At 43.3% G+C, this 17,463-nt stretch overlaps 2 protein-coding genes across 2 annotated transcripts in view; one reads left to right on the forward strand and one right to left on the reverse strand.

Annotated features, from left to right (window-relative positions):
• Nucleotides 1-250: 250 nt before the first annotated feature.
• Nucleotides 251-1,960, forward strand: LOC123805083 (cancer/testis antigen 47B). Its single transcript, XM_045817487.1, has 2 exons — nucleotides 251-1,019; nucleotides 1,857-1,960. Exons 1-2 carry the CDS (start codon nucleotides 251-253, stop codon nucleotides 1,958-1,960), a joined length of 873 nt encoding a protein of 290 aa, XP_045673443.1.
• Nucleotides 1,961-8,592: 6,632 nt separating this feature from the next.
• Nucleotides 8,593-17,463, reverse strand: part of KIAA1210 (KIAA1210 ortholog) — a 38,747-nt gene continuing 29,876 nt past the window's right edge. Inside the window, exons 8-13 of the mRNA XM_045817488.1 lie at nucleotides 16,350-17,219; nucleotides 15,402-15,941; nucleotides 13,057-15,185; nucleotides 11,972-12,127; nucleotides 10,976-11,078; nucleotides 8,593-8,756 (exon numbers count right to left, since the gene is read on the reverse strand). Coding sequence (XP_045673444.1) covers nucleotides 8,593-8,756; nucleotides 10,976-11,078; nucleotides 11,972-12,127; nucleotides 13,057-15,185; nucleotides 15,402-15,941; nucleotides 16,350-17,219 — 3,962 coding nt within the window. The remainder of the gene's footprint in view (nucleotides 8,757-10,975; nucleotides 11,079-11,971; nucleotides 12,128-13,056; nucleotides 15,186-15,401; nucleotides 15,942-16,349; nucleotides 17,220-17,463) is intronic.

The raw sequence follows: 17,463 nt of genomic DNA on the forward strand, positions 1-17,463 counted from the left end.
TCACATCTTCTCCCCGCCATTGTCTGGTGAAGCCTTGGTGGGTGGTTCCTGACATCTGCCCCCTGCCTTTCCGGTTGTGAGTCCTCTTCAGGCACCAGGAGAAATTGTTCTCTCTTCAACAGCCGCTCTTCTGCCGCTGGTCCACCACACGTCAGGCCCCACTGCCCAAGGCCTCCTCTCAGTGGCCACCATCTTGGCTGTTGACGCACAACCTGATCGCAGCCCAGCTGAGGTACTACTGCCTGGTGCCATGTCTGACACTGGTGAGGGAAATCCTACCCTGGGGGGCCAGGAGAACCCCCTGGACGACGCGAGAGCCTGGGTCTGGGAGGCGGGAGCTGAGGACGTGGTGATTCATGACTCTGGGCCCTACGGGAACGAGGAGGGTGAGGGCGAAGTCGAGGCTGAAGTTGAGGTCCTGGGCGAAGCTGAAGGCGGGGCCCAGGGTGAGGCCGAGGCCGGGACCCGGACTGGGACCCAGCCAGGGGAGGCTGGAGTCACAGGGGCTGTGGGTGGTCTTGATGTGGAAGCCACGGCAGCCAGAGTCCCAGAGGGAGGTGTCAGCGGGGAGGATTACAACATGGCTCCAGCACACGATGGGGAGCAGTACCTAGAACGTCGAGCACCCCGCCTCGTGTTCCTGGACCTAGTGCACACAATGCTGCACCGCCTGTACTACAACGACCACATCATCGTGCCTCCGCGCCGCCGCTTAAGGGTAGTTCAGCCCAGGTCTCAGATGCCCATTCACGTGAGCGGGATCCGCATGCTTTCAGTGTCCGGGGGCTCGGGAGAGGGGGCGGCAGCCATTGTACCTGAGGGCTCCAGAGAGGGGGCCACAGCCGTGGTGCCCCGGGGCTCAGGAGAGGGGGCCGCAGCCCTGGTGCCCCGGGGCTCCGGAGAGGGGGCCGCAGCAATGGTGCCCAAGGGCTCCGGAGAGGGGGCTGCAGCCATGGCGCCCGAGGACCAGCCCGAGGCCGACGTCCAGGAGCCCGCGCAGAAGGCTGAAGGCCCAGAGGGTGAGGATGGGGGGTGGCGAGGCCCCAGGGCTGGGGAGGCCCCAAACCAGGCGGGCACAACTGGCCTGTGGCCAGCCACACTCAGTCGGGTGGGCAGGGGCCCTCAACACACTGCAGGCCGAGTGGGCCCCAGGAGAAGCCCAAGTCCATAATGACCTTCCCTGTCTAGAGAAAAAATACTTTGCCCTCTCCTCCCCTCTGCTAAGAGATCTGGGCTCATCACTGCAGTTCATGGCCCACAGACGAAAATCCGAATGTTCCAGGGGGCATGTGTTCAGGAGGGAACGGGGTGGAGGGGAGGACATGGAAAGGGAACCTGAAGGAAAAGAACAAGAAAATGTTTGAACCATGCTTCATGTTGGTTCATGGCTTCTAAAAGTGTCAAGACTCTTAGAAAGTTGATCCCCAAACATTAGAACTGATAGGGGAGGACTTTGTAAAAATGAAACATTCAGGGGGGTTGAGGAACTGATGAGCTTCACCATACAATTTGTTGCTGAAGCAAAAAATATTTTCACAAGAAAGTTCTGACCAAAATGTACAGAATGCCCTAGACCCTGATGATTCTGATCCCTTCTTCTCTGGAGTGCCAGAAGTCATCAGCAGTACAGCTTTCCTGGAAAAATAATGTCACTGTAAAAACGATCAAGTAGCAGAAATGTGAGGGCCAGGGAGTATTGTATCTACCAGTAGGAAGATGCCTAGCTGCTGTTTTCCTAATTATTTGGATCCTCCTGTTTCTCTGGAGGCTGAAGCACTGGATGTCCCCATTCATTATGAACTGGTATTTTTCCTGTGAATGTCTGGTCCTAAAGTCTGTCTTATTCTTTACTAAAGAGACAACTAAATATCAGTATGAAAACACTGAGGAAGAGTCCCAAGATGCTGAGGCTAAGGAAAAAAAAGAATTTAACGAGAACAAGGACCCAAAAAGGATGTGAATCCACAGAGAGCAGACCAGGAAATTCCAGGTATCTGTGTAGCTTTAAATATCACCCAACCATTCCTGGCATATACCTGTTACTGATTGCTTTGTTTTATTTATTTATTTTAAAGATTTTAATTATTTATTCTTAGAGAAGGGAAAGGAGGGAGAAAGGGAGGGAGAGAAACATCAATGTGTGGTTGCCTCTCACATGCCCCCTACTGTGGACCTGGCCCACAATGCAGGCATGTGCCCTGATGGGGAGTCAAACCAACGACCCTTTGGTTCGCAGGAGGGCACTCAATCCACTGAGCCACACTGGCCAGGGTGACAGCTTTATTTTTGTTAATGCTTCCAGTAAATTAAGACAAAAGTGTTTAAAATTAGTTTTAAGAATTGAATTTTATGTACTTAGAATGTTAATAGAATACTCATATACCTAGTAATATAAAACACATTATGTACTGAAATCTGCTTCATGGCTTCTCATCAGTCTTACAACATCTTCTGTCCTTTCTCTGTAAAGACCACTGACAAATGGCAAATGCATCAGTATCTAAGACCAGTTATTTCATTTAGAAAAGTTACTAGATGCAGCAGCTGAAGTAGCTGGGCTGTGCACTGGCTGGGCCTTCATTATTTGACCGCAGAAATGCAGTCTCCTGTACTAACTAGGAGACAAGAGCTACTTAAAATAGCAAGAAGTTAAGAATTTCATGTAGGACCACATTTATTGATTAATACTTAAACATTGGTTTGGTTGTAGATTTTTATATTTTATGTGATAGTCAAAAGAAAAGAAACTCAGAGTATGATTATTGTTTATCACTGAATTGGTAATTAATCTCAAGGTTTATCCTATCTCTGAGTACATTTAAATGATCAACATTTTCTATTTTTGCACTTTCACAATTGTGTATTTTATAATAACAACCTCTCATATGGGAGATATGGAAACTTAGGGCCTGGGAGGGTAAGGGAGCATCTTTTGTGGAATGAGCACAGGCTTTTAAGGTGGAGAGGTTAATTTAAATCCCAGAATGGCCTCCAAGGAGAAGGAAAAGCATTTATGGTGTTAGGCAAGAGGGAGACAAGGTTGGTATGATCACATGACGGGAGCCATGGGTCACAGGAGCACCTTATATCCAAGAGTGCAGGTTATGATGGGCAGACATTTGGTCCTGTCCAAAGCATCCATGGTAACATTTGGTCCACCCCTAAAGGTCCTTGATTTAAATTCCACTCTTCTGTAAGATTCTAACCCTGACTCACCTTCCTGACCCCATGAGCCATTACCAGATAGGCTACTGAGGCAAGAAGGATTTTTGGCAGTACAGCCACAATGTAATTATTGGACCAATAAAACAGGGTGCTATTTTTTAATATATTAATCTTGTAAACCAGAACTGTAAATAAACATTCTGGGGTGTTTGAACCCAGCATGTTTTCTAAGCCTGGGAATTTTGGATAGGACTCAATATCAAGGGCCTTTTAGTGTGTACCAGATATCTCAACGGACCCTTTGGACAACACTGATGCCCTCCACAGCAGGCTACAAGATGAAAACATGTTCTTCTCTGCTTGTTGACATAAGCACACAAATGCAGTAGATACACATAAGGCTATTTTCTTAGGTTTAGAAGGTCACTGGAGCTGGTTAATGCTGTGTAATTGTTAACTTTCTCTCATTTCACTCTGCAGTTTGGAAGAATAGAAAGAAGATGGAGAAAGAAGGAAGACCCCGTTGTTTACTACTTTTAGGTTTTTCATTTTAAGAAGCCCATGGGCATTTTATTAAGCACTGATAACATTCCAAAGTTTATTACCCAAAAGATGCTATCCAATGATATCTAACTTATTTTTATAGATGTATTTGACAGTATTTGTTTTAGTTAAAAATAAGTGTTTTCATTAATAAAATGAAATGCAAGCAGATTTTATTTATATAAATAATCCCGACTCAAATCTCTTACCCTTTTGTTTTGAAAGGTGTCACTTTCTACCATTTTGTAAGCCTGCTTTAAATTATTTTATGACAGCGCAAAATAAATTAAAATTTGTCAACTTTAACAGTTTTTCTAAAGCAAGAAATAAATGTCAAGCCTGTAGAACTGCTCTGTCCACTGTTAGTCACTGGCCAGTTGAAATACAGTCCGATTTGAGATGTGCCATAACTACAAAAATATTACTTGTCTCACTAATAAATTATATACTGATTACTTGTTTAGATGATAGTATGTTGAGTTAAAATATACTATTAAAATTAATTTTGTGTTTCTTTTTTGATGTAGATACTAGAAAACCTAAGACTTAACTCATGTGACTTGCATTATATGTCTGCTAGACAGGGTCTCTAGAGCACAATTTTGAAGGAAACCTCTTAGATAGCCCAGCTTGCCTGGGTGCCAGATGGTGCTGCTGATCCTGGGCCCAGACATTGATTTGAAGCAGTGGTTCTCAAAGTTTGGTCCTGAAAACAGCGTCATCAGCATCACCACCTAGGAATGCTTAGGTTCCACCCAAGGCCTCCTCAGTCAGAAACTCTGAGGGTAGACCCAGCAACCCGTGTTTTAACAAACCCTCCAGGGGCTTCTGATGCAGCTCAGGTTTGAGAAGCACTAGTTTAAAGCCACAGAGGAAGCTCAGATTCACCTGTAGGACCAGCCTTAACTCACTGGCTTGGGACTGTTGCAGGAAAATGAAACAGGATGGCAAGGGCTGGACTGGGGAGGAGACTAGAACTTAAAGGGGCTGACAGGTACAGGGGCTAAGAATGGGTGATGGAAGCAAAAAAAAAAAAAAGCATAACGGGAAAACGCTGGTTCCAGAAGGATGAAAACAGTAGCATGTATATGAAGCCTAGAAAACATGCAAAATGACCACCATATATATTGACTGTGGATACAAATAGAATAGGTCATGTGTGCAAAAAGTGTATACAAAGGTACCATACAGAAACGCATGCTTGGATAGATGAGCACATTTAGGATGGTGGTTACCTTTTGGGAAAAGAAAGGGAGGGGGATTTTATTGGGGAAGGCTCCACTGCCGGCTGCAACTATATTTATAATGTTCCATTTCTTATGCTGGGTGGTAGGTAAATTGATGTTTATAGTAGTATTCTTTATAATTTTGTGTAGATCTGAAATATGCCATAAGTAATTAGAAAAATAAAAAGAGGAAAGGGAGAGAATGAACTTAATCTCCGAAATCTGCTCAAGGAAAAATAAGATAAAGTCAGAGGTGGCCTGATTGAAGGATCACAGAAGGGGAAAGGGATTTCAGATAGACAGCCTCCATTCTGCATTTAGTTACAGATTCCTAGATACCTCCTTCATAGCATTGATGCCTTCTCATACAGTATTCTGTGGTAGCACATCTCATATCCTTATGTATATTATATATAATACTCTATAATATATCATCTAATTTATAATAATCCAACTATATTTAATATATAATCATCTAAATATATGTGTGTGTATATATATATTCCCCCCACCACCCTAACACCAACCCTGAACATTGGAGTGAATGTCTGAATGGTTGGGAATTTAAACGGTTTTTATTAATCTTTCCTTCCCAATGAGTTTTTCTTAGTGGATACTTAATGTTTATTAAAGTGAACTAAACTCAACACTCCCACACTCCTTTTTGGGCAGCAATGTTGATGTTTTAAAATGTACTTCACATAGTATTACCTATGACCAGAATCACGTGGTGAGACAGAAGGCAAAGGGCTTCTTTTTGCCATTATTTGAACTGCAAGAGCCATTCAAGTTGTATGATTTGAGCACCTTCAAATTGATTCTTATTTGTCAGTGTTTGCATTGTATAAGTTGATACCATAGTTTTGCTTTTAGACCCAGGCAAAAGGGACCTGTGTACTGAGCTCCATGCTTTACAGGTCCCACTTTGTTCTCTTCCAACCATGCCCATCCCTACAGGGCCAGAAGGACCCCAGACCACAGAATACAGGGTGAGTCCCTACTAGCTCATGATCCCTGGCACCCCTGAACAGTCCCCATGCCTGCTGCCAGGGCCCACATGCTCCTATTGGGGCTGTCTTGGGAGGGCAGAGTACACGGCTGGGGTCTGTGCTCCCAGGCTTGAGGGATGGAATGGGACAGGGCCTGGTCTAGGAGCTAGGACAGGGGGAGGAAAGAGGGGAGCAGCTCTTCCCTCACTGTTGGAGCAGGACTTACAGGAGTCTGAGAATTCTAAATCCCAACCTGGACTTCGAGGTAGTTATGAAGGCACGCCTATCATGGAAGGAGGTACAACATCTTATTTAATGGTTTATTAGTTGATTAAAACATTTCAAATATTTTTATACACATGGCTATGTGTATAAAATTGAACTCTTTCTGAACCCCACAAATTTTACAAATGCTACAGGAGGGTCAGGTTAAATATCTGATCTATCACACCTTCCCCTTGCTCACTCCATGTTACACTTTAACTGAACACAGAGGGGCCCTTTCCTTTTGATAATGGCTTATTTCAATAGCCCATATTACTATAGAACTTGGACCCAGTCCCTGGGCTAGACTAGAGTATAGCAACCACCATTTTGTGCCCTCCTACTCACCCCCATCAGCATTCTCCTATCAGTGTCTTTGCTCCCCATGTTTACACAGATGAGAACCTCCTCTTTAATACCACTCTCCCTGTATAATTATCCAACTGGAGGCCATCAGCTCAATCAGGCACACTTGTTTATGTCACACACCACCTCTTGAGATCATTCTGCTTCTCCCATCCGAACTGTCAAAATTCTGCTTCATTTCTATCGCCATGTAACAGACAGACTACAGAACAGGCTTTATTGAGTTTATTTGCTTTGCATATAGCTAAAATCAAGAATGCTAAAAGTCAAAAACATGTTAAAATGTGTCTCTAGGCATTAAAAAAACTTAACCTCTACTTAAAAACATAGTTTTGTTATCAGCTGTGGAAAAGAAATTGTTAATGGACAGTTCTTAGATTGAGAATAACCTAATAGTGGTCCACCCAGGGAAAAGGGGGAAGGGAGGTAGGGGATAACTAATTTCTACTTTAACTATTCACTATGGAAATATAAGGGAAATCAAATCCAATCACAAAAACCTAGCATCAAAAAATCAAAGGTACAGTATCAGGAACAAAAGATGTTTTACAGACAAAATGCAAAATCCAGCATATGATTATACAATGTCATGCTATACCATCAGCAAAGCCAAATGTTTAAATTAGCTCTGGCACCTCACTGTCCCTCCAGATTTTTTTTTGCATGAGGCAACACTCCACTCAGAACTTAAAGGCACAGTTATGTCTATCCCTGCAGTTTTGTTTAAGCAAAGTAGCCCCAAGGTGGCAGAGGCAGACACAGTGAAAGGTATACTGAGAAGACACTTCTGGGTCTCCTAAGAAAATAAGCTAGGTGCTGTCCAGGAATCTAAAGGTAACTCTACCCTAGTGTTTGGTTTGTTTGGGGGATGAAATAGAGGGGAAGACTTGGGATGAGTGGTTCACTGGTGAGGTGAGGACTGTTGATCTTATGACTTTTTAGGTGTATGCCTTTAGGAATTAGGGCAGGGAGGGGCTGATTTAATCACTTAAGGCTCCCAGTTACCAGAAAGTGAATTGTTCGATAGCAGTTTTGCTTTGGGCTAAAACCTTGTGAAACAGCTTTCTGAGGGAAAGGGAGAAAAAACTGGGCTATACAGAGGTCTCTACCCTAACTCTGGAGTCAGGGTAAGGCAGCTCTCCAGTGGCCCCAGACTTCTTTCGTGGAAGACTTCTTGACTGAAAGTACAGCTTTTGGCATTTATAGAATTTTGAATTTCAACAGTGTCTTCAGTGCTTATAAAACAGGATATGTATGATATCCAGACCACTTCTGAGTAACTGGATAGGGTCACAGTGGTGTTGGGGCAAGCAGTCAAAGACTGATGAACTAGCCATCCAAAGGAGCATAATAATCCCCAAGAAATAGTCTGCCTCTTAGAAAAGCACTCACTGCTGCCAGACCTATGACAGACTGACATGGGAAATGTGTAAAGAGGGAGCTCTGTATAAATTGCAGGCATGGGGGGTTCCCAGGTATTCAAGAAGGTGTTTCAAAGGGCACTGAGTTGACTGCGGGACTGACTGTGCAAACTTTTTCTTGAAGACCCAGAATGTTCACTTCTACCACCTCTTCTAGGGGCCTTTGCAAAGTTTGGAGCAGCAACCAAAAACACTGGAGCATTAACTAGGTTCATAAACCTAAAAGCCAATCCTAGGGCAAAATCATCTGAACATTTCCACTAGAATTAATGTATTTGATCAAGGGAAATGACCCTTTTCTTAGTGGCTCCAACAAAATGTTTTTGCTTTTGCCCTTCTAAAACACATTTCCCCAAGTTAAAGATTTCCCAATTCTACAGCACTGCAAACATTTTACATAATTTTTATAGAGGATATGCTGCATTTTCAGATGCTGGCAATGACTATACTGATTATTAGGCATTCATGGCATGTTTCATTTGCATAACTATTAGCTTTAATTTCCATTTTAAGGCATTTTGCTTATTAAAATGGTTACAGTAAATAAATCAGTACATGGCATTAGTACCGCTCTTAGCAAATATCATTTGAAATGCTGATGCTCCACCCAGGAGCTATTTACTGCATGATTTCTGTTATATAGCTCCATGCTTTGGCTTTCTTCTTGGCCATGGAGAACCAGACTGGCTCAGCTGGCTCTTGGAACATGGCTGGGTGAGCTGAAGAATGTCTGGTTTCTTTTCTCATGGCAGGCACTTGAAATATCTTCTGATTTTCAAATCCTGCAGGAACCACAGCAGATAACACACAGAGTAAGAAGCCCCAGGAGGGGGGAAAAAGAAGCCCCCAAGGTACTGAGCTATGTTTATGGTATGCAATTAAAGTTTCCCTTCTTTCATGTTTATTCTGGTTCCTAAAATTCAGTGCATGGGCAATGCCATGAGTAGTATGGCAAAGGGGTAAAATCAATATGGCTATGGCCACAGGGACCTGGACAAGAGAGAAGGTCTGAGAGAAAATGCTTACAGCTGTAACTGCCAATCTTTGCATGGTTAGTATTGGATTGAGACTTTTGAATTGAGACCAGAGAGAAATCATATTGTATGGTATCTGTTCAGTATTTTAAATTTAAAATAGGATAATATTACTTTTGTTTTTGGTAACCCATGATGTTGTATGACATGAATGCTGACAAAGTAGCTCCATCCAGTAAAAGCCTATGATAAATAATACTGTACCAACTACTCTGACCATGCAGACTACCTCCTTATTCTCCAATTCTACTCCTTCCCTCCTCCTGTGTTATGGTTGATTGACTTAGTATCTTAGACTCAACCAATGGTTCTCAATCTTGACTACACATTAGAATTATCTAGAGCTCTTTTTTAAAATACCAAGTCCCATGACATTTCCTAAACTAACTGAATTAGAATATCTAGCAATGGAGCCAGGACTACCTGTAATTTTTTGAAAGCTCACCAGGTGATTCTAATACACAGTGAGTCGAGAACCACTTGATAGGAGTATAGTGCCCATGAGACTATCAATAGCTATGAGCAGGTCAAATGCTGCTATTTCACGGCCTAATTTCTTCACTAGGGGGACTAAGGGAAAGGGCAAAGATGATTCATTATAAATCTATCCTCCCTGTCCCCTGCTCCTCCTGAAAAAAAAAATCCCTTTGGCATATAACCATTGATGAAATCACATTCTGTTCTATCCCAGCATAATTTTTTTTCAGCTTTCAACATTTCCCCACCTCTTATACCCCTGACTCAGAATACAGAGGGGCTGAAACAAGTCTTTTAAATAGTTAAAAAAACGACTCAGCCCTGGCTGAGTGGCTCAGTGGATTGAGCCCTGGCATGCATACAGAAAGGTTGCCAGTTCAATTCCCAGTCAGGGCACATGCCTGGGTTGCAGGCCAGGTCCCCAGCTGGGAGTGTGAGAGAGGCAACCAATTGCCATTTCTCTCATACATCATGTTTCTCTCCCTCTCTTTCTCCCTCCTTTCCCCTCTCTCTAAAAATAAATAACCCAGCAATCCCAAAACCTGAAACACTAATTAGAAAGAACATAAGCACACCTATGTTCATCGCAGCATTTTTCACAATTGCCAAGATATGGAATCAGCCCAAGTGTCCATCAATAGATGAGTGAATAAAACAACTGAGACATTTACACAATGGAATTCTACCGTAAAAAAGAGGACAATTTTACCCTTTGCAATAAATAGTATGGTTGGACCTGGAGGACATTATTCTAAGTGAAATAAGACAGTCAGAGAAAGACAAATACCATATGATTTCACTCATATGTGGAATCTAATGAACAAACTGAACTAATAAGCAAAACGGAGACAGACTCATAGATGGAGAATAGATGACAGCTAGTTGGAAGGGTAGGTTAGTGGGTGGAGGGAGTGAGCAAAAAGGAAGAAGGACTCACGGACATGGACAATAATGTGGTGGTTGCTGGGGGGAGGAAGATATAAGGGGACTAAATGGTAATGGAAAAAATATAATAAAGATTATATATTCTAAAGATTTTTAAATAAAAATAAATAAAATCTTTTAAAAACAATTCAATACCATTGGGTCTTTACAGTGGATTATTCTTAACAGTTTCATTGGGAATATGGAAGGCGAGAAAACACTGCTTCACTATGAACTGGAAAGTAGCTTGGTTCTTTCCCCTTGAATACTAGCCTCAGGAACATTTTACTAAATGATCACAATTTTGTACCTACACAATTGTACCTATCTCAATGGGGTAAAAGACTGGAAGCTCATCTGAAAGTTACACACTAGATTTGTAGTAGTCGTGATGATTGGATTTTCCTAAAACAAGCTAATATCTGTATCTAATGGAAGAGCCGTGAGACAATCATGAAGCTGATTTGGAGTCAGGGGAATACATTTTGCCTGAGCTTGAAATTACAAAAGTCTCACAGCATTCTGCCAGAGCTATTTGGGGTGGGTATTGGGGTATGCGTTTTTACCTGGATCGGTAGACTTAGGTAGTGCCATCTGTTCAATCTCCTGTCTAGTGACATCAGAAGTGAAAATCTTTCTTGGTTGGTTTTGAGGAACACAGCCAGCTCCCTTTAATTCAACAATGAAAACAGGAAGCTTGTAAGTCCTAACATGAAATCAGCAAATTACTTACTCAGAAAGTCACAAGGTATAAACCCTGTCATAGGTATTATGGATTCAACATTAATCAAAAGGAAAGAGATAGAGAGAAAAGGAAATAAATGGCATTGAGAAAACCTTGGTTCAGAATTTAGGTTCACAAAACCTAAGCTGGTTCAAGTTTATCACTTCTCAGATCTGGAAGAAAAGGTTGTCTAATCATACAAATAGAATAAACAGGTTAACATGAGAATTATTTAAGTTGAGAACAACCTTTCACCTAGCGCTTAACAGCAAGCTAAAAGAATATGGTAGTTACAAAGAAATCTTATCAATTAATTGGAGTTTCATAAGATTTCTACTTAGCAAAATATGTTGACACCTGACTTGTACTCTGCATTAGAAAACACTGTAACTACAGGTCTTTTCAAAGTTGTACAGCTTAAGCTTTTCAAATTAACTTCTCCACAACTGGTCTAAGTTAAGGGTTTATATATATATACACTTATAAGCATAAATATAGTAAAGATAGTTGCTCACCCCAGTGGTTACCTTTAAGAGTTTTTTATGACTTACTCCTTATTTCTCAACCAATTTCATGGAATCCTGCTCTAGAATATTTAGGACAGAATTTGACTTATAGAATCTTCTCATAGTCATTACTTTCACACACCCTTTAAGAACACAAAGTGGGGCACACTTGTTTGAGTACAAAGCAAGTCTTCCCCTGAAGAGTCCCCCTGCCTTGATTAATGCAGTTAAAGAAGTGGGGAGCTACATGTCTGGCAAAGTTCCCAATGCAAGCTTAATCAATTGCCTCCAGCAACTTTTTGGAGCATTTTGTGGGCTACCCCAGGTCCTACCTCATAACTAGCCACCTTAGTCTCAGCCTCTGGTCCAGCTCCAGTACTGGCTTTAAGCTCTTCCATAGTAATCTCAGTCTGGAACTTCCTCTGCTTCTGTTTTGCCAAGGTTATCCACGCTGGCTCTGAGGTGGCATAATCTGATTGTCGATCAGCCTTTCCTGAGAAAGGAATTCAAGGAGTTAGAACTGGAGCAAGGCAGGCAGAGTCTTGAGCCTGGCTGGGGCCTACCCACAATAATGATCCAATGGGATCCTTATGAATTGTCAAATAAAAATAAATAGATATCATATAGAGAAGGGTCCCATTCTTTTGTGCCCTCCCTACAACCTGGCAAGGCAGGAGTTCCTTGGGTAGATAAGCTATATTTAAAAGTTTGCATACTTTTTGTCCTGTTTGTCATGTTACTGGTCCCCCTCCCTCACTTGTCTGTCCCTTTTCCTATTTCCAAATTATGATAGGACGATGGTTGTTAGGTAAGCTGGAAAAATTTCTAGGAGGCCAGAGGCTTAAGTTATTGATGTCATTCTCCTAACTCCCAGGAAATACTTATAGTATTTGAAATTTCATAGTTCCTCATGCAAATGTGTGGATATATGGGTGTGGTTATAAGCATATACAAGACTATGATAGTGAGTGTGAAGGTGCAAAGAGTTTGGGAGAGATTAGTGTTCAAAGGGTCACCTAGCTCTGGATTCTTAAACATTTGAGGTGAGTGAAGAAGCTATGGAAGAACAAAGAAAGTGAAGATTTCAAGCTGAGAATCTGCACATAGTGCTCTACTAGTGAGCTGGCTTTAAAAATCTACATGATGTTAGGGGAAGCATAATGATACATGTAAAAGTGTTTTGAGAAAAGCATATAATTCCATCTAAATGTAAGGTGTATGGTGGGGGAGAGAATGGGAAAATGGTCATGTGTCCATTAGAAAATCCATTAATATAGATAGAATGGGCCACTGTCTTGCCCCTAGATCAACAATCCAGCCCTATCAAAGGAACAACTCAGCAGACAAGGCTAGAACACACTTCTTCATATTAAAGACTTTGATTTCCAGTTCTTCCCTCCATTTGGTACCTAAAGACAATCTTACCTGGGATCTTGTAAGCAGGTTGCTTCTTGGGCATGCTATCAGATTTGGGCTTGCTCTCTTTCTTCTCTGCAAAGTCAGATATTGCGGTGAGGTTCTCTTCAGTGTGGAGGAGTCCCTTGGAAGCACTTCTGATTTGTGGTTCTCCACCTACAGAAGTTGACATCGGGCCCAAGGAGGGTGAAGAAAGCTTGGTAAAATGCTCCTGTTCCTTACTCTTATACTTCTGTGAGGAAGGGATCCTCCTCAGCCGGACTCCAAAAAGGTTTTTAACATCAGCCTCACTGGTGGATAAACTTGAACAGCCATCATTTTGATCACTACTCTCAAGAACTTCCTCCTTAGGATAACTATCCCTAGAAATGGATGTTGGCCAGGCGGGAGTGACAGTGGACTTCACAGGCTTGGTAGCAGAAGTTGGGATGTTCTTAATGAGATCTTCAGAGCCATGGCTGTGTTTTATAGTTTCGTTTGGAGAATCTGGACCTTTTGGTAGGGAACAGGTGCTAGAATCGCTCTCAAAAATGGTTGCCTTAGCAGCAGCACTCATGGAACTTGAATAAACTTGTTGCTCATATTCAGGACCTGCAAAAGCCTGAAAAGGTTGTCTGGGAGGCAGGTGATGCCCAGCACTGCTACACTCTATAGGCACACTCACTGAGCCTGTTGACAAAATCTGTGGCTGGAATTCAGCCCCACCCTCAGCTTGGAAAGTGACTCTTGAAGGCTGCTGCTCTTCAGAAGACCTCCATTCTTCAAGAGAGCTCTGAGAAACTGAGGAAACTTCTTGCTTGTGCTCAAACTTTTCATATGTCTGGGAAAGGTATCTTGGAGGCCACTGCTCTTGAGGACAGCTCCACTTCACAGGAGCACTCTCTGAATATGAGAAAACTTCTTGCAGGTTTTCAGGCCTCTCCAAGGACTGTAGAGGGCCTTTCGTAGGCAGCAGCTTCGAAGAAATGCCTCCCTCAATATCAGCACTCTCCCAACCTGACAAAACTTGATGCTCAACTTTAGGCCCCAGCAAAGATTTGGAAGGTTGATTTGAAGCCAGAGGATCCACATAAACCTGCTGTTCCTTATCAGGGCTCTCTGAAAAGATATGCTGTGCCATGTACTTCACAAACGACTGGGAAGGACATCTGGTAAGCAGTGATTTCTTAGACATACCTCCTTCAACAGCAGTGTTCTGTAGATCTGAGGATACTTTCTGAGCTTTAAAGTTTAAGAAGTGGATGGGATATTTGGGAGGCTGTGCTCTCCCAGAAATGACTCTCTCAACAGCAGCTTTCTCAAACCTTGGTGACATTTTCTGAACTTTATGTCTAACAATGGACCAATGTCTGGGAGGTGGCAGCTCTGTAGAAGTGTCCCTCTCATTGGCAACACTCTCTGGACCTGTAGAGATTGGTTTTCTCAGAGCCTCAGAAGGCAATCTGGGCTGTAGAGGCTCCATCAAAGTGCTGCTCTCAACCACAGTGCTCTCTGGACCTGTATAAGCTTGTTGCTCAAATTTAGGGCTCTCCCCGGGCTGGGAAGTATATGTGGGACGTATTGGCTCCACAAGACCACTCCATTGTGCAGGAGCACTCAATGAATGTTCGAAGACTTTTTGCTGGGCAATTGGTCTCATCAGGGGCTGAGAAGGCATTCTGGGAAGCAGCGGCTCCATAGGGATGCCCCACTCCACAGCAGTGCTCTTTGGACTTGCAGAGGGTTGTTCAAAGCTGGTGTTCACGTAGGGGTAGAAGGAGTGTCTCGAAGGCATCACCTCCATAGGACTGCTCCATTCTTTGGAAGCACTCCCTGAGTCACAAGTAGTATTCTCTGGCTGTACGTTAAGCTTCACCAAAGGCTGGCAAGGACACTTTGGAGGCAGTAGCTCTACAAACATGCCTTCATTACCAGCAGTGTTCTCTGAGACGATATGCTGGGCTTCAGGATTTGTCAAGCATTCGGGACAATATTCCGAGAATGATGGCTCCACTGAAACGACCTTCTCAGCACCCTCTGAACCTAAGAACACATTTTCTTCAACCTTTGGGTTCATCACAGGGTGGGCAAGCAATTTAGGAGGCAGAGGCTCCATAGAAATTCTCCCCTCAACAACCGTGCTTTCTGGACCTGCAGAGATTTCTTGCTCAGATATTGGTTTTACCAGGGGCTGAGAATGAGTTCCTGGAGGTGGTGTGTCCATAGAAATGATCCCTTCAATGGTAGCAATTTCTGGACCTGAGGAGACTGGTTGCTCAACTTTACGCCTCAACTGGCGCCTTGAAGACACTCTGGGAGGCAGTGGCTCCATAGCAATGGCCCACTCAAGAGCAGCACTCTCTGGACTGGAAGAGGCTTGTTGCTTGGGTTTAGGCTTCAGCCAAGGCTGGTAAATGTGCCTGGAAGGCATTGGCACCCATTCTGAAGAAGTATTCACTGAACCTGTGGAGAGTTGTTGCTGAACAAATGGCCTCACAAAAGGCTGAGGAAGGCGTCTGGGAGGAACCTGCTCCACAGAAACACCCCACTCCTCAGCTGTGTTCTTTGAAACTGAGAACACTTCCTTTTGGTCTTTGGGCTTCCCCGGGGCCAGAGAAGGGTGTCTTGGAGGCAGATCTTCCTCAGAGCTGCTCCAATCCTTAGCAGTACTGTATTTTTCAAGATAACTATTTGATTCTGTGGATACTTCATCTTTAGGCTCCCCCAGAGCTTGGGACACAAAACTGGGAGCCAGCTGCTCATGAGAACTGCTCAATTTCCCAACAAAACTGCTTGATTCTGTGAAGCCTTCTTCATCATCTTCAGGCTCCCCCAGGGACTGGAAAACGTAACTGGGAGCCAGCTGCTGTTTAGAAGCACTGCCCTTCTCTGAAGCACTCTCTGAATCTGAAAAGCGTTTTTCATCTTTGGGTTCCTCTGAGGAGTGCAAAAAGTATCCAGGAGTCAGCTGCTGCTCAAAACCCCTTTCCATCTCTGAAGTACTGTCTGCATCTGAGGAGACTTCTTCAGCTTTTGGTTTCCCCAAGGGCCGGGAAGGGTGTCTGGGAGGCAGATCTTCCTCAGAGCTGCTCCAATCCTTAGCAGTACTGTATTTTTCAAAATACCTATTTGATTCTGTGGACACTTTGTCTTCAGGCTCCCCCAAAGCCCAGGATTCACGACTGGGAGCCAGCTGCTCATGAGAACTGCTCAATTTCCCGATAAAACTGCTTGATTCTGCGAAGCCTTCTTCATCATCTTCGGGGTCCCCCGAGGACTGCAAAAAGTATCCAGGAGCCAGTGGCTGCTCAGAACCACTTTCCATCTCTGAAGTATTATCTGCATCTGAGACTTCTTTAGCTTCTGGCTTCCCCAAAGACCGGGAGAGGCTTCTGGGAGGCAGCCTCTCTACAGAAATGCTTCTCTCTGGCAAATCACTTGCCATACCCAAAATGCTTGCTGGAAAGGCCTGGAGGACATTTCCAGGAGGCTTCTTTTTGCAGATATTTGAGATATTTTGAGCTGACTCCATTTTTAATTTGACACTTTGTGAATCAAAGCTAGAAGCATCTTCCTCTTCTGATCTGATATGAGAAGGACCCATACACACCTGAGCTTCCCCTGCCACTGAGAACATGACATCTTCTTGGGCTGTAGAGGGGCTTTCCACCACTGATAAAAGAGAAGCTCTGGCTTCTGACTTGGTTCCAGAAGCCCCACCTTCATGGTATTGTGATGGACCACTAATCATGGACGCGTTCATGTGTTTAGGTATAGGATGAGATAGTGATGCTTTTCTGGTTTCATAATCTAAACCAGCCTTTCTCCGTTCCATGTAGTTTTTATCTGAAAGCAACTCCTGAGGAGTAATGGCTTCTGCTTGTAGAGCTATGGGCTGCTCTGCGACTTGCTTCTCCAAGGGCAACCGCCAGAAATGGCTATCCCTGGCAATCTTATAGGCAGATGGGGACTCAGCTCTATTACCTAAGTCAAGCTTTCGACTAGATTTTTTAGAGCTCCTTCCTCTGGGCCTACTCTCAATCTTTTCTGAAGCACTTGATCCTTTTTTTCCACTTTGTTTTCCATATGCTGAGTAGCCCTGACTCCCAGTAGCATCTGTCTTTGTAGCCTGATCGGTTGTCTTAGAAATCTCAGTGTTGTTGCTCTGTTCCTGAGCCAAAGGACCTGTACCAAACAGAAATAAGGAAAGGAAAAATATGTGTGCTTTTGACTTCTTAAAATAAGAACAATTTGCCTTGGCCTAATGAGTAACCATTTGCTATTGTATTCCCTAGTATGAAGAAGTAGTTATTCAGAAGACAGAGAGCAACTTGGTCACTATTAGCCTTCTGCAGTTGAAAATTTTAAAATCAAAGTGAAATCTGAGTTTTATAAATTGATTCCAAGGTTGACTTATTACCATTATATC

The sequence above is a fragment of the Phyllostomus hastatus genome, unplaced genomic scaffold (assembly GCF_019186645.2).
Source record: "Phyllostomus hastatus isolate PE091 unplaced genomic scaffold, TTU_PhHast_1.1 phas_scaffold_28, whole genome shotgun sequence".
Lineage (NCBI taxonomy): Eukaryota > Metazoa > Chordata > Mammalia > Chiroptera > Phyllostomidae > Phyllostomus > Phyllostomus hastatus.

What these genes read in the sequence shown, in the direction of transcription:
- LOC123805083 (XM_045817487.1), top strand. Translation starts at nt 251, where the DNA reads ATGTCTGACACTGGTGAGGGAAATCCTACCCTGGGGGGCCAGGAGAAC. An exon ending in GAAGGCTGAAGGCCCAGAGG is followed by an intron (nt 1,020 to 1,856) that starts GTGAGGATGGGG and finishes TCTTTACTAAAG; the next exon opens with AGACAACTAAATATCAGTAT.